This window comes from Hypomesus nipponensis, chromosome 26 (assembly GCF_054491055.1).
Source record: "Hypomesus nipponensis isolate SF chromosome 26, ASM5449105v1, whole genome shotgun sequence".
Classification (NCBI taxonomy): Eukaryota; Metazoa; Chordata; class Actinopteri; order Osmeriformes; family Osmeridae; genus Hypomesus; species Hypomesus nipponensis.
The window spans coordinates 9,271,365-9,287,500 of record NC_140386.1 but is presented as its reverse complement, the minus strand read 5'-3'; the positions used below and the strand labels follow the sequence as shown (position 1 = coordinate 9,287,500).

Sequence of the window (16,136 nt, the reverse complement as noted above, 5' to 3'; positions counted from 1 at the left end):
TTTACTGCGCTCGTCTGGGTTCAATTAAACAGTCTAGGACTCTTTCTCTTTCGCCCTCTCTCCCTCTCTCTCTCTCCCTTTTTCTCTCTCTCTCTACCCCTCTCTTTCCCCATTTCTCTCTCTCTCTACCTCTCTCTTTCCCCATTTCTCTCTCTCTTGCTCTCTCTCTCTCTTGCTCTCTCTCTCTCTCTCTCTCTCTCCCTCCCTCCCTCCCTCCCTCCCTCCCTCCCTCCCTCCCTCCCTCCCTCCCTCCCTCCCTCCCTCCTCTCCCTCTCTCTCTCTCTCTCTCTCTCTCCCTCCCTCCCTCCCTCCCTCCCTCCCTCCCTCCCTCCCTCCCTCCCTCCCTCCCTCCCTCCCTCCCTCCCTCCCTCCCTCCCTCCCTCCCTCCCTCCCTCCCTCCCTCCCTCCCTCCCTCCCTCCCTCCCTCCCTCCCTCCGTCCCTCCGTCCCTCCCTCCCTCCCTCTCTCCCTCTCTCCCTCTCTCTCTCTCTCTCTCTCTCTCTCTCTCTCTCGTACACCACAGCTTAGTGAGCAGAAGCCCACATCACCAGCTGGAGGCGCTGACGCCACTCACACAGAGTAGGAAAGCGAGTGTGTGTGTGTGTGTGTGTGTGTGAGAGAGAGCGTGTCCTCAAGACCGACTTCAGCGTGCTCGGGGCGGAAGTGTGTGTGTGGATCAGCAGAAAGGTGATCTCCTCTGTATCGATCTTGTGCCTCTCTGCCCAGCCTGAGTGCTGCTGCCGCGGAAACCTGACCTGCGCGTCAGCGGCACGGTTACCAAGGACGACCCGGCCTTGTATCGACCTATCAGTGGAGGCCTACTCAGCCAGGTGGAGGTCAATAAGGGGGCATGCTGTCTACCTGCCTGAACACACACGCCACTCTAAAAATAACCACAAACACATAGAAAGATGATGCTAATCGTCGATTCGAGGTGATGTGTTTATTATGGGATGCACCGGATCTCACGACCACGGGGGTGGGGGGGGGGGGGGTTAGGGTTCCAGGCTCAGTCCCCAACACACAGGCAAGGGGAGGGGCCATTGTGTGCCAAGGCGCCGGTGACAGAGGATGACGGTAAGTCATGTCTCCTCGACATGTTTTCCCTGCATCCTCTTGAGAGGCTCCAGAACGTTCCTCGCTTGGCCAGCCGAGGCGAGGAGTCGGGGGGTAACCACAGCCGACGGCTGGAGGGTCTATGCCGTGCTCCAGTCGCAGAGAACAGTGACCTATTTTCCCCTGCAACAAACCCCAGGAAGGAGAGAGATAACTAGCTGCGGAGACGGAGAGGAAAAAAAAACGAGGCGATGCTTCATATGCATTCGGCTCAGTGGCTGGAAGGATCTGGAAGGTTTCTGAGTGTGTGGGTGTGTTGGCTGTAGTTCACGGTATAAGACTGCTATTCTTCAGTGGTAATCCAACTTTGACAAGCCTCTCACAGAATGTGGCTTGGGTGGACCGTACGTTTAAAATAAGGGCAAAATAACAGATTAGCAATTGTAATTTGTCCTGAGGTTTTAATGGCCGAAATTATACGCGATCCGGCCTTTTATATCAATTGAAGTGTGTCTGTGGTTGGTTTTGAATTCACGTTTATAGACAGGCATATGCTTTCAATTTCACAAATGGACTAATAAAGGCTATTTGAGAAAGGGTATTTAGATTTTCTGATATTTCCCGAGAACCTCAAGATTTTCAGCCTGGCAATGTTTGACAGTTACAAATTCTAGTTTGGCAAGTTTGTGTGCCTTTCAGCCAGTGGAGGGAAAAGATTTACTCTTTAGACTGACACAAATGTGGACAAACGCTCTCACACACACACACACATTAAACTCCTTCACAATGTGGATCCATTTACTCAAACCTGTACATTAGGACAACCACGTTTCTTGGCCATACAAAAATAACATGTTAAAAGAAAAGAAAATGAACCGTGCTGTAACTGTGCCATGAAGCATGGCCTCACTGTGGCTCATCCACCTGTAACTCTTCAAGGAACCCGTTTTTTTCGTTAATCTCCATTTGGAATATGGAAATACATGCAAATATGCACCAACTGCTGACACGTTGGCAGTTTTGTAGTGTTGGGTAACACACCACACACTACACACCACACACCAACACCGTGACCAACACCACCTCAACATCTCTCTCGTCCACTCTGCCTCACTACAGAACATGGAAGTTTGTGTTCTATCTCTGCCTCCTCAGTTTTCCATGCGGTGTCTAGCCAGCGCCCCTCCCCCCCTCTCCCTCCCCCTCTCCCTCCCCCCAACCCTCCCCCCTCCCCCTCCCCCCTCCATCAGGGCTGTATCTGCATAGCGTGACTCATCGCTTCAGTGAACCACTCGCAGCCTCCTGCCATCCACTTCAAAGGCAGACGGCCTGGTCTCCAGAGCCGGCGCATCGGATCTGCTCCCGCACTCCAACTCCCAGCATGCTCGGCGTTAGAAGGAGTGAGGAGCGGGAATCTCAGCCCTGGGAAAATCTCTGTCCGGTGTTCATTTCACCTGGATTGTTTACCTCTTCTATACTTTCCCCGTACCAAACAATCTCTAAATTCAAACTTGCCCCCCCCCCAACCCTCCACCACCCAAACACACGTTTCCTCCAAAATTACGTTACCCCCTGCCCCCCACCCCCCAGTCCTACCCCTCACTGAGAGGGTATGATAATTGAAGCAAGCACCTCTAGAGTTATATCAGAACCATAGTAGCTTGGCGGCATTCCCAGAAGCCATTACCCTGGTGGAGAAGCAGGGAACCAGCAGAGCCTGCCTGATGGGGTCACAGCTGGCATGTGCTGCACACACACACAGACACACACACACAGATACATACACACAAACAGATACCCACACACACAAAGCTCCACAGCCTTACTTATGGATGATTGCGATGCTGATATGGTTGCTATGAATTTAAGAAAGCATATGGGTGCATGTGTGTGGTCAGAACCGTTTTAGAGACGTTATCAACATCAAAGGAGAAATGAAGGGTGGAGGGGGAGAGAGGGGAGAAGGGGGAGGGGGGGAGGGAGAGGTGAGAAGGGGGAGGGGGGGGGAGGGAGAGGGGAATATGGAACGGTGTAGGCCACACAGACCAGGACACTTCCTACTTCTCATACGGCACCACTGAACAGAGGTGGTGTTGCTATACAATCATCTCAAACACACCTAAGTGTTCATTATGAGGGACCGCAGACAGGCCTGAACACCAAGCTGAGGCAGCGTTAACAGGAAGACAGGCCTGGACACTAAGCCGAGGCAGCGTTAACAGGAAGACAGGCCTGGACACCAAGCTGAGGCAGTGTTAACAGGAAGACAGGCCTGGACACCAAGCCGAGGCAGCGTTAACAGGAAGACAGGCCTGGACACCAAGCTGAGGCAGTGTTAACAGGAAGACAGGCCTGGACACCAAGCTGAGGCAGCAATAACAGGAAGACAGGCCTGGACAGCAAGCCGAGGTAGCGTCAACAGGAAGACAGGCCTGAACACCAAGCTGAGGCAGCGTTAACAGGAAGACAGGCCTGGACACCAAGCTGAGGCAGTGTTAACAGGAAGACAGGCATGGACACCAAGCTGAGGCAGTGTTAACAGGAAGACAGGCATGGACACCAAGCCGAGGCAGCGTTAACACAGGCTATAGGACAAGTCCTTACCTGCTCAAACTCTCTCAGGCTGCGCATCTGTGGAGGAGGCTGCGTCTCCAGGTCCTCACTGGGGAAATCTGGAGCACAAGGGAAAAGGAAATAGTTTCAGTTAAATTCGGATAAATAACAGGTTTTCTTTTAAGTTAGATTAAAAAAAATGTTTTACGTTTATGAGTTATTACCCCAAAACCATATTTGGTGAAAATACCAACACACTTTATGGCTCTCTGCCGAACATCTCGAAGGTCCTCATAAATTGCAGGGGGAGTTCAGATCACTTTGGTCTCATTATAACCTTATTAGAGTTGGATATATGACCTGACCCCCCCCACACACACACAGAACCGACATGGTATGGTCCGATCCAACTGAAAGAAGACCATAGCATGAGCCCGAGCCAAACCTCTCTTCCAAAGAAGAACGCCAGAAGCATTCTCAAAAGTATTCACACAGGAATATAACAATGTGTGTTTTAGTCCTTCAGAAGAGGTATCTGGCACTTGGAAGAGTGAATAGCACCGTTTGTGTGTCTGTATGTGTTTGTGTAATCGGTGTGTAAGTGTGTGTGTGTGTGTGTGTGTGTGCGCATGCGTGCGTGCAAAGTCCCAAGGGGTACAATCACTGAGCCGTTGGCGAAGCTGAAACTTCTGACAGTTCCTTAAATCACAGTGTGAGCTTATTAAAGATGATTAAAAAATCTGTTCTTCAATGTGTGGAGAAGATGTGTCTTGGGTTTGGGCCTGGAGTCATACTGCTGCGTGATACAGGGTTACACAACACTGATACCAATGACGCCAGCACTAAGTCAAATATACACAGGGAATGGAGGGATTGGGCCACTTTCAAACACGTCTTTGACCAGGGCAATTCATAGGGGCATTACTTGTAAAGTTCCCACTAACAACAAACTAGTCTGAACGTAACCTTGTATGGACTGGCTTGAGGTCATAAAAGGCAGTGAGATATTTATTTAACAAGAGGTAGGAGAAAAACACCATTATAAAAACAGAGAGAGGGAACAGGGGGAGAGAGCCCGAGTGTTTTGTGGGAGAAACAGGTCCACACACTGAGGGAAACACCTTGATTCCAGAGAACGACACGGAACAGAGGAACACAAGACTGACAGGAACGTAAAAAAAAAAAGAGGTTTTAATAACAAAATGTAAAGAGACATTCAGGAGAGATATCTAACAAAGAAAAACAACTTAAAGAGCCACTCACCCATCATGTGTCCTAGACTTTTGGGCCGGTCCTGCCTTCGACCGTCTCCATTGTTTCTGAAACGTGACACAAGCTTTCAGACAAAACACATCACCTCAAGCACCTCCCAGGCATAGTACAGCGCTCTAAACACAAGCTCATCCAACTTAGCATCTGTACTGACGGCAAACGGGGTCAGACCTTTCGTGAGGAACCGGTGGGGAGGGCGACGGGAGGAGAGCTTCACACCGAGGTGAAGAGAGCGAGGGGGAGATGTGGCGGTCAGCTGTTGGAAACAGACTCAGCGCAAACTGTAATCACACGGCTATCACTCAGCCTCACGCCTCAGGGACGGGCGCAGAGATAAACAAGATAACAGCCTGCGATTGGCTTGAAATTTGAAACAATAAGAACGAATGAGGGGGGTCCCAGTTTGGTGAAACGGGGGTTGTGTTAGAGCAGCGTTGAAAAGCAACCCTTCCTGTCTCCTTTCCTCAAAGAGTCACTAATCACACACTGTTGAATGGGTCTAGATTTGTTTTGTCTGGTCCTACAGTGAGTGTTCAGGCGTGAAGGAGAGGAGGGAAGGATGCATTTGTGTATTCAAACACGGCGGAGCTGTAAAACACTTACAACAGCCATGTCGTATAAGGCTGAGGCCAAAGCATGGTCAAAACAGCTGGCAAGGTTCAAAATAAAACTTTTCAGTCTCTTGAATAACCAACGGGAGCCATCTGGGATAAGAGCGGGTCACTCTAGATTGTAAACCCTCACTTGGGTAAGTAAAGATCACACAAACACAATAGCTCCCCTCCCTGGAGCCTTGCAACCAGCCCCCATCCTCTCTGAACAAAGGAGAGATGAAAGCGGCGGTGTGAATGGGGAGCTACTGACTTGTCTACAGCAGCAGCCCTGGCCATTCATCCCCTGAGGGCTCTACAACCTTCTATTGGCCTGCTGGGGTCAGATGGACCATGAGACTGATAAGCCAATGATAACACAGCAACGAGGGCTGCGGGAGTGTGTGTGTGTGTGTGTGTGTGTGTGTGTGTGTGTGTGTGTGTGTGGGAGAGAGACCAGTTGGCCCTGAGGTAGCATTTGTGTGTGTGGCTGTTTAGGCCCACCAGTACAGCAGTAGAACGTGCGATTCTCCTAGCTCATCGCGGCACCTGTCGTGAAGAAGACCACCACAGAGCGACATGGAACAACAGCAGGAGAACAACAACAGCTTGGGTTCCTTGGGAGGGTTCTAAAAACCTCGCCTAGCCTGGAAGATTCTCAGGGAACATTCCCAAAGGACATAGCAAAGGCACTCGTCAGCGAGGAAGCTAATGACTCAATTGAGAGTGATCCAGATGGAAAAACATGCGCTACCGCTGACTAAATATACCAGGAGACACGTTACATAACCCTGGATTCACAAAGAGACCCAGACAATGCCAGAGTTTAGCTTCTGGCTGGGGTTTGCTGAACAAAACACACGCTGACTGCCTTCTCACAACTAGCACTTCGAGTTGTCATCGAGTTGAACCACATTCATCCACATATTCAGTACATTCTGTTCTAACACCTTACCTGCCCCTGTAGAGGAACCCACTCATTTTCCTCCGGTTTTATAACTAAAACACAGCGACTGGGGTCAGCGCTGGATCTTCCAGAGGTTTTCTCAAACGCCAGAGTTTCCCAATTCCATCAGACAGTATGTCTTCAATCCTCTGGCGGAGCCAACTCTTCCCCTCCGAGAGAGACAGTCCTCTTTACCTCCTCAGCCTCAGAGACCACGATTCAGGGAAGCGGGCCGCATGACTCCCTGAGGAGCTGTCTGGGGATCCGAACGGTCATTTGACGTGGCAGGGAGGGAGCCAGCTCAGAATAACAGGGCCTCTCCAGACTGGTGCAAAACTGCACAGGAGCAAAGGTACACTGACACACAAACAGGGAGTGTGTGTGTGTGTCTGGTTGAGCCTGAAAGAGAGATCTGTTTCAGCATGCTCCCAAAACAGACGCCTGAGTGTGTGTTTATGTGTGTGTTTGTGTGTGTGTGTGTGTGTGTGTACAGTACAGTACATGCTTGTGTAAGTTTCATTTACCTGTCAATCGACTATCTTCCTCCTGGTATGTTAATGTTTTTAATCGTCAGGGTGGGGCCAAAGGAAAGACACAGTGTGTGTGTGTGTGTGTGTGTGTGTGTGTGTGTGTTTGTGTGTATCCTTGTGAGTGAGACAGGTTCAGACAGGCTTGTTAGCACATACAACAGAAGATTATTTCCAACTGAAAAACCTGAGCCGTGCATTGCTTTCAGTCATGCATACGTCTCCAATCTCCACCTCACAAATCCTCCATTACGATTTAGCAAGTACCTGTTTTGTACTTGTCTTGACAGACATCAATATGGGACAGTAACTTTATTTTCTACAGTCAGTGCTTCCTCCTTGCTAATGCTAGTGAACACAGATCAAAAAGCTTGGATTCAAGTCAAAGGAGCAGGTCAAAATGCCGATCCGGGAAAATTCCTCTGGCACTTTGAAAACAAGAAGGTGTGGTTCGGAGAGTAGAGAGAGGAAGTTTTTTGGAGGACCGTAAGGAGTCACGTTGTTTTTAAATACCACACAGTTTCCAATCCCTGTATCCCAGGCAACTAGAAGAACGAGACGTTGTGTGCCCATTCTTAGAGACAGAAGTTAGTCAGCTAAACCGTGGAAATATATTGTCCCTCTCCCTCTCTCTCACACACGCACACACGTCTCTTTCTCTCTGTCTCTCGCCGTGTCTTTCAAACACACACACGCTTCCTCTCTCTTGCTCACATACCTGTCTAACATTCCACACGTCTCCACAGTTTAACCCAGAGGAGTGGGGCAGAGGGAGCTGCAGGCGAGGGCTCAGATGCAGGCCGGGAGCAGTGTGCTTGGCCTGTTCACACACATGAAGAAGAGAACAGGAATGCTCGTTTGCGCTCAGCGTTTTGGTGCTACGCTAACCGCGTTATGCAAAACAAGACTTCACTCTTGATATGATTTACTGGGATTGAGGAAGAGCTTGTGCTTCACATTCCCATGAGAATTACCCATTTGGCTCTCTCTGTCTCTCTCTCTCTGTTTCTCTCTCTCTGTCTCTCTCTCTCTCTCACTGTCTCTCTCTCTATGTCTCTCTCTCTCTGTCTCTCTCTCTCTGTCTCTCTCTCTCTGTCTCTCTTTCTCTGTCTCTCTCTCTGTCTCTCTCTCTGTCTCTCTCTCTCTCTCTGTCTCTCTCTCTCTCTCTCTCTCTCTCTCTCTCTCTCTCTCTGTCTCTCTCTCTCTGTCTCTCTCTCTCTGTCTCTCTCTCTCTCTCTGTCTCTCTCTCTCTGTGTCTCTCTCTCTCTCTCTCTCTCTCTCTCTGTCTCTCTCTCTCTCTCTCTCTCTCTCTCTCTCTCTCTCTCTCTCTCTGTCTCTCTCTCTCTGTCTCTCTCTCTCTCTCTCTCTGTCTCTCTCTCTCTGTCTCTCTGTCTCTCTCTCTCTGTCTCTCTCTCTCTCTCTCTCTCTCTCTCTCTCTCTCTCTCTCTCTCTCTCTCTCTCTCTCTCTCTCTCTCTCTCTCTCTGTCTCTCTGTCTCTCTCTCTCTCTTTACTCTCTCTGTCTTTCTCTCTATTTCCTATCTCTCTCCCTCTCCGTGACACTTCAACATTTACTTTTCCCAATGCGACTTATTGTTTCTCACAGCTCCTCATCAAACCACGACCACGTGAGATGTGGCACATAGTTTGGAGAGGAGAGCATTCTCCTCTGTGTCTCTTCTGACCAGGAGGTGAGTGTGAAATATCACAACCAGGGCTCCTGGAGTCTAATTATTCCAAGCGGTACTGTATGGATATCAACTGCCTCAGGCAGCTCTGCAGGGGCAAAGGCCTTACATTTACATTTAGTCATTTAGCAGACGCTCTTATCCAGAGCGACTTACAGTAAGTACAGGGACATTCCCCCCGAGAAGTAGGATGAAGTGCCTTGCCCAAGGACACAACATAATTTTGCACTGCTGGGACCCTAACCCTAACCCTAACCCTATCGAACTGGCAACCTTCTGATTAATAGCCCGATTCTCTAACCGTTCAGCCATCTGACCCCTTGAGTTAAACGTGCCTGTGTGACACAGGTGTCCTGTGCAGGTGAGCTCTGCTTCTCTGTAGTGTGTAGTGAGAAACAAGAGACAAGCTGGGTAAGAAAGTATGGGGGGGAGGGAGTCAGGGAGAAGGGTCGGGGTGAGAGTAGGGGTGGTGGTGTGGGTGGTGGTGGTGGTGAGGGTAGGGGTGGTGGTGAGGGTGGTGGTGAGGGTGGGGGTAGGGGTGGTGGTGAGGGTAGGGGTGGTGGTGAGGGTGGGGGTAGGGGTGGTGGTGGGGGTAGGGGTGAGGGTGGGGGTGATGGTGAGGGTGGGGGTAGGGGTGAGGGTGGGGGTAGGGGTGATGGTGAGGGTGGGGGTAGGGGTGAGGGTGGGGGTAGGGGTGATGGTGAGGGTGTTGGTGAGGGTGGGGGTGGTGGTGAGGGTGAGGGTGGTGGTGATGGTGAGGGTGGGGGTAGGGGTGATGGACATGGTAAGGTGTCTCTGTGACACTAGCGAAACAAACACCCTGTAATTACCTTGACCAATCTGCACACACGCCTCTCTCTCTCTCTCTCTCTCTCTCCATTCTCTCTCTCTCTCTCTCTCTCTCTCCCTTCTCTCGTCCTCTCTCTCTCTCTTCTCTCTCTCCACTCCTCCTCTCCTCTCCCTTGTTGTGTTTAAACAGCTGCACCAAGCCAGTTGCCGTGACAGGCTGACAGACAGACAGGGAGCTCTGAGTCACCCAAAAAAAGCTTCTCTAATGATACGTGCTGGTCAGGCCTTGTGATCTCTGTTTAGAAACACACGCAGGTAGGTCTCACTGTCACACACACACGTAAACACATACACACATTCACCTGATAGATAGATTTTCTCCAGCTTTATTGGGTGTCCATCTCTCTCTCTCTCTCTCTCTCTCTCTCTCTCAGGATGATTAGTAACAGGACCTGTCTAAGAGCACATACACCTTCTCTGTGTTAAGCAGAGAGATGGACGGTCTAATGAGCTCTGTCACCTCTTTACAAGCTGTTCATGAGAACCTGAAACACATCCAGCGTGCGTAGCACCGTGAACCTGTCCCGCCGAAGAACCGCGAGGATGGTAGGAACAGCGGAAAAGCAACGACCAAACACCGTGGGAAAGGCTGACGTTATCTGAGGCTTTGCATCTGCATGCTGTTCGAATCTCGACACACGTTCTTAATTGGTTCGGTGCACGCTACTGATAGGATTTAAAGACAAGAGGGTTGGCTATTCTGTGACTATCCAGAAGAGTCAGCCCCACTGTGAGTGAAAATACGTTTTGAAAAAAACGTTTTGAAAAATGTTTTATGTGCCTATGCAGGCATTTTACATATGTGGATGTACGTTTTCAGTAGTATGAATGTTTGTGGACGTTTCATCTGTGAATGTGTATGTGTTTCATATGTGTTTGTGGAAGGACAGTCTGAATTATTTCCTACACGGCCCCTCATATGAGAGGGAGGAGATAGGTCGGACTGGAGGGGCGGCCCAGGCCAAAGTACGGGGCAGAGAGTGTTTGGCTGTTGGCTAGCAAACAAAACACTGTCCCAAATGCCAAACTTGATAAGGGTAGAATAAGAGACACTCATTTAACATAGGTATACACAGTGGAAAACCCAACGGCAACCCAGCCGGCTACTGATCGGTGTGATTGTTCCAGTTGTTTTGTATCACATTGTCATTGACAATCACAAACCTCAGGACACGCTTCTGTTGAATCTAAATATTTGCAACAGGAAGCACTCATGTCGCATCTTTATAACCTGCACAGGCGCATCATGTTATGGTAATTGGCGTTCGGTTTATTTTCTGTCTTTATATTGTTTATATTACTTAGATTTTGTGCGCGCATTTGAGGTTCAAATCAAAAATATTTTGGGTAAATGTGGACAAGCGAATCTAATGCATTTCTCAAAACATTAAATCATTTAACTAGCTATAACCATATAAAGTTAACAACAGTGTTTTCATAGCCTTGCGCTGTGCATCGTCATACCTTTCAATTCCTGTCAGACTCGGGTCTTCAGAGTGCACCCATTCCATCTGTCAACACGGTGGAATATCTTCGCCAAACCAAAAACCGTTACTGTCCAACCGTTAAAACCGGTGGTCGAAATTATCTAACGACATCCCGGAAACCTCGTGGAATCCCGAAATAACTCTCAAACGCGGTTGATGCTGTCTATCGTTCGATGGTTGCCTGGTCTTCAGCAGTAAGCCCCCCCACTGTCCAACACATTCGAGGCTGATTTCAGACGAGTCAGATGCGCTCCCTCTCAGCTGTGCATGTGCACGAGATCAAAGGAACCTCAGGCCCATGGAGTCACATTCGCTCGCCTGTGAGACTCAGCGCGCATCCATGTGACGGCAGTACAATCGGCATAACAAACCCCGTTATTGTTTTTCTATTACAGTAATAAAACGCAACAAATGTTGTTGATTTTAGGCGGGCAGTTTAGACGAAGAAGTCATTCAATGGTCATTTGTTGCAAAATATTAGACCTGCACTGAAATCTATTTAAATGTCAGCAGGCATAGACGGACTGTGTTCGAAGCGGATGTGGGCAGTAGGATAGATGGATAGATGTTTACTTTGCAAGCATTGATTGACAGTGAACACAGCATGATTGCGCTGCTCAGTAATTAGGCCAGTCAGTCAGCCGCGTGCATACATCTGGAACCTCATCTGCATGTCAAAACACGTGATGTTATGACGAGGAATGGCCCGCATTGCTTACAAGTAGCTATGACTTTACATGTTAACCGCACAGGTTATTGCAAACTTATGGCTCGTTCACAAGGCTATAAATTATAAGGACGGTTTGGACTGCAGTGTGCAATTCCCTAAAATAGCTTATATTTCTAGCTTTCTCAGCATATAAAAATGATATATGAATTAATTACAGCTAGAACAGGGGGGGAGAGACACGGAAACGGAAATAACTGTCAAAAAGTACAGAGCTGAGAAGTACGCTGCTCTCTCTCTCTCTCTCTCTCTCTCTCTCTCTCTCTCTCTCTCTCTCTCTCTCTCTCTCTCTCTCTCTCTCTCTCTCTCTCTCTCTCTCTCTCTCTCTCTCTCTCTCTCTCTCTCTCTCTCTCTCTCTCTCTCTCTCTCTGAAGCTCACACACACACACACAAATGATTTCTCTTCTTAATCACCACCTGACTAAGCTCAGCTTAATTATGGTGAAGTTTCCAATTAATTTAGCAAATGAGTGTGGATACCAAGCCTCAAACACATTAGTTGTGACACAACACAAACAAGCAAACTGATGGCAGCTGCTAGGATGGTTGCAAGGCACACGAGCATACATACACGCGCACACACACTAAGGCCTTTCACGGAAGTGTGTCATCTGGTGGACAGTTCATGAACTGCATGTCCTCAAAATAACTGATCCCCAAATTCGACCAGAAGAAACTAAATGATCTATCTCAAGCCAAAAAATAAACAAACAAAGTTTTGCTCATAATTACTCCACCAGTTTCTCCATCAAGTGAATTACTGTTGGATACATATGTGCGCAATATGTTGCCTGTAAGGAAATGGGTAAGAAGGGCGGAACCACGAATGCTCATTAGAGTCGGAGTACCTCGCGACGGCTCCAGCTGCAGCCGGTATACCGTTGCGCTCTGCGCTCCGTTGGGTGCTGGCGCTCTGCCCTGGCCGCAGAGCCGATCCCCGTGGATGTAAACACTGTCAGGACTTCCACCGAGTAGTCCCATTACTTAATGATAATCTGAGCTCAGGTATTCACATCTCACTTCCAACTCCAATTAGGCCCAGGCTGACTCAGGCCTCAGGCGTGGATCTGGGCTGGCTCTCTTCCAAAATATATGTGTGGTGTGTGTGCGTGCGTGTGTGTAGGGGAGGTTGTGTGTGTGTGTGAGTGAACGCAAACGTGTGTGTTGTGTGTGTGGTTGTTGCGTGATTGTGAGTGCATGTGTGTGTGTCCTGGGTCTTAGCTTTTGCTGTAAAATAATCCCACATTTCCTTTAGTTTGCCATCAGTCCTGTGCAGTTTGTTTGAAGTTGTCATAATAGTTAGTGGCACGCTGGACAAGCCAGACGTTTTTCAACTGACTGTTAATATTATTTCATTCCTAACAAACTCCTCCCTTCAATTTGTTTGGTTACTTATCAATTCTCTGGTTTCCGTGGAAACACGCAAGAGGCCTGTGATGTGGGAGAGGTTTGAGGCCGGGGAAGGGGGGGGGGTGGAGGGGAATGAGCTCACCAAACAGGAAATACATCACATTCCGCCCAGTTTGCCTTTGAGCCGCAGACTTGTTGAAATACACCTTGTCATTCGCTATAAGAAGAGGCCCTCAAGAAGCCTATACACCCATACACGCACGAACACACCCCAATCTCTGTTTCAGAGCCACACTCACCTGCGCTCATTATGCAGTGTCTTACATCCTGTCTCCACTCTCACCTCCTCCACCTGCCTCGTCGGCTCAACACAGCTTTGCAGACCGTCACGGCTCAGTCGCTGTGGAAAACGAAAACTCAATTCCGAGGAGTTGGTCACAACAGCACACGCAGAGGGAATTATGAAAAATTCTCTGCGTCAACAGAAACATTCTTTATTGGGGACCGGGCCGCCAGTTCAGTTTTTAGAGCGATCATGACTGCATGGGAAAATTCCATCAACAGGACATTGGAATGGAACAAGCAAAGCTGAACTATTAGTCTTTGAATTAAATTACTTCAGTAACATTTAATAGTAACTACTTTGTGAGGTAGAATCTTGTAACAGTTGGTTCTCATTTAAAGGCCCCATTAAACTGTGGAAATTTAAACTTGAGGGCTACGTTGTGAAAAATAGTCTGTATTGTACTGAAACAAGATTCTCATCCTGCTGGGGTGAAGACGATCTACAGTATAATTCTTTCTGTCTCAATGCTAAACCATCATAGCACATCTTTCAGGATGTGCAAATACATAGTAGAATCTCATACCTGAGGATCAGACGTCTAAATCACACAGCTGTCACGTTCCTGCAACATGTGTTGTGTTCTGATCATGGCTCTCGAATTATTCTGAGGCACGAGTCCGAAAATTTGGTTCACTGTCCATGAGAATACAACATCAACACATGTATGTGTGTGCATATGTTAGAGAATTATGCCGTTTCGAAACTTGGCTTAAGTACAACTGCATGTGCCAGAAATCTCTGCTCAGAAACCAGAAACAGTTCCCTCACTGGAAACGGAGAGGGCTCGGGAGATAATTAAAACCAAGCAAGTGTGCATAGGCACTCTAATGGTAAAAGGAAATGATCCTACTGTAACTTCAAAAACAAGGAAACACAGCAGTTAGGGATGGCTATCTTTTATGCCACCTAATCAGGTATTAGGTTAAATGCCATTGTTAAATAAAGATAATAAAAACATTTCCTCTCGGCATGTATTCCATCATGTGGCTGCCACTTACACTAAATGGATAATTGAGACAAAAATAAACTATGGGGTCCACTTGCTTCAGGCCAGATAGATCGAGGAGTTAGCGTTTGGGTCCCTACCCCCTTTGGGGCTTGCTAATAGTGTGTGTGTGTGTGTGTGTGTGTGTGAGGGAGAGAGGGAGAGAGGGAGAGAGAGAAAAGAAAAGAATGAAAAGTGTGAAGAGAGAGTGCACGCAATACCGGCAGTGGGGGAAATTGAAGGCAGATTTTCCGAGGCAGACGACGGTTCCAAATTGCTCGTTTGGACGGGGAATTTGCTCTGGCACAAGATGTGAGGATGATATTCATTTCAGAGCTCTCGCCCCCCCATTTAAACAGGGGACTCACAGAAACGCCAGCACAACCAAAACTATTACTGAAAACTAAACCTGCCTTCAAAGGACAAAAAATCCCACATTCCTTACGGTGAAAGTACGAGAATGATCAAAAGACAAACGGACACACACACGCAAACACACGCACAGGGCCAGATCCTTCCAAACACACATGTACGTAGATTAAGGATGACCCTGGTAATGTTTCCTTAAATGATTGGAGACAACTGGTCAGTATGGTCTGGATTAGCGACTTAATACAGATGGATGAGATGCTGTGTTCTTCTGCTCTGAGTTATTGATGTTCTGCTACACCAGGTCTGCTACACCACGATGTACAACTTTTGGTAGCTGTTGATGATTCGGGGCATATCGCCACAAGGAGTTGAGTTTATGCTAAAGTCTGTACAGTGTCCTCACAGGGGACTGCTACGGCATGTGTGGCGTGTCATGTCCGTTCCGTGTTCTTCCCTGACCTGTTGGACAGACAGCTGCACAGACAGACAGTGCCCAGCAGAGGGAGTGAGACAGTTGCTAATCCCAGGAAAGAGTCAGTGTGGATGAACTTCTGTCTGACATCGTGTAATGATGAGTCAGTGAACTGTCATGTCTGTCCGGAAAAGAAGACTCACGGGTCTAAGTATCCACTAAGTGTTTTTTATGTGGGCGTAGATTTACTGTTGGGATGTTTTGAAAATTCTTTGAAAACGGCAAAGTCCCTTTGCCTTCGATGTGTGTTGGTCACCTACAAATCTCTCTCAGAAATCCATGCCACGGACAGCTAATAAAAGCCTTCAAACAGTGAATACTTAAAATAGTTTGGCTGTCGTCAGGGAACATGTATTGCCCAGAGGAAATTTCAGGATGATTATATGGTGACGATGTCGCTGAACACACGACATGTCAGAAAACCATAATTGGTGTTTTGGTCACTCCTTCGCAGTCTCATTGGGCCTCTGCCCAAAAAAAAGTACAAATTTCACACAGGACAAACAAGGCCACAACAGCGAGTTTGCAATTTTTGCTGTGAAATTTCAACATGTTGAGACGGATTTAACATGTATGGTCCTCCTAGGGCCAGGCTTCTATTCCAATCAAAATCAACCGCAATAACGCTTGCTTCTAAACAAACGAAGATGCCAGTGTCAGAATATTGACTTCAAAGTTAATCAAAAATATTCACAAGGTTCTCCTCCTCTCTCTCCTGTCCTATGGGTGCATCTGTGTTTATGAGGGCGTGTAGTAAAAGTGACTTAATCACACAAACACTGCAGGCCCTCAGTCAGACTGACTTTGCGTGGAAAATCCACATCTCAGGACATTCTTTTGGTTGTTCACCCAAACCACACACTGTTAACAGCTGTGCAGTATTTCACCCTGTTCGCTTGGATCTGGAGGTTCTGTGCAA

At 48.1% G+C, this 16,136-nt stretch overlaps 1 protein-coding gene across 2 annotated transcripts in view; it reads right to left on the bottom strand.

The window, feature by feature from the left end:
* The window catches only part of pde4dip (phosphodiesterase 4D interacting protein), a 57,499-nt gene extending 46,347 nt beyond the window's left edge, over positions 1 to 11,152 (bottom strand). The window contains exons 1-3 of one of the 2 annotated variants that reach the window (XM_084692661.1): positions 10,943 to 11,152; positions 4,872 to 4,927; positions 3,660 to 3,727 (exon numbers count right to left, since the gene is read on the bottom strand). In XM_084692661.1, coding sequence (XP_084548787.1) covers positions 3,660 to 3,727; positions 4,872 to 4,927; positions 10,943 to 10,989 — 171 coding nt within the window. In that variant the 5' untranslated portion in view covers positions 10,990 to 11,152. Of the gene's footprint in view, positions 1 to 3,659; positions 3,728 to 4,871; positions 4,928 to 6,425; positions 6,709 to 10,942 lie in introns of those variants that run through there. The other variant, XM_084692662.1, reaches the window with a different exon arrangement.
* Between the last annotated feature and the right edge of the window lie 4,984 nt (positions 11,153 to 16,136).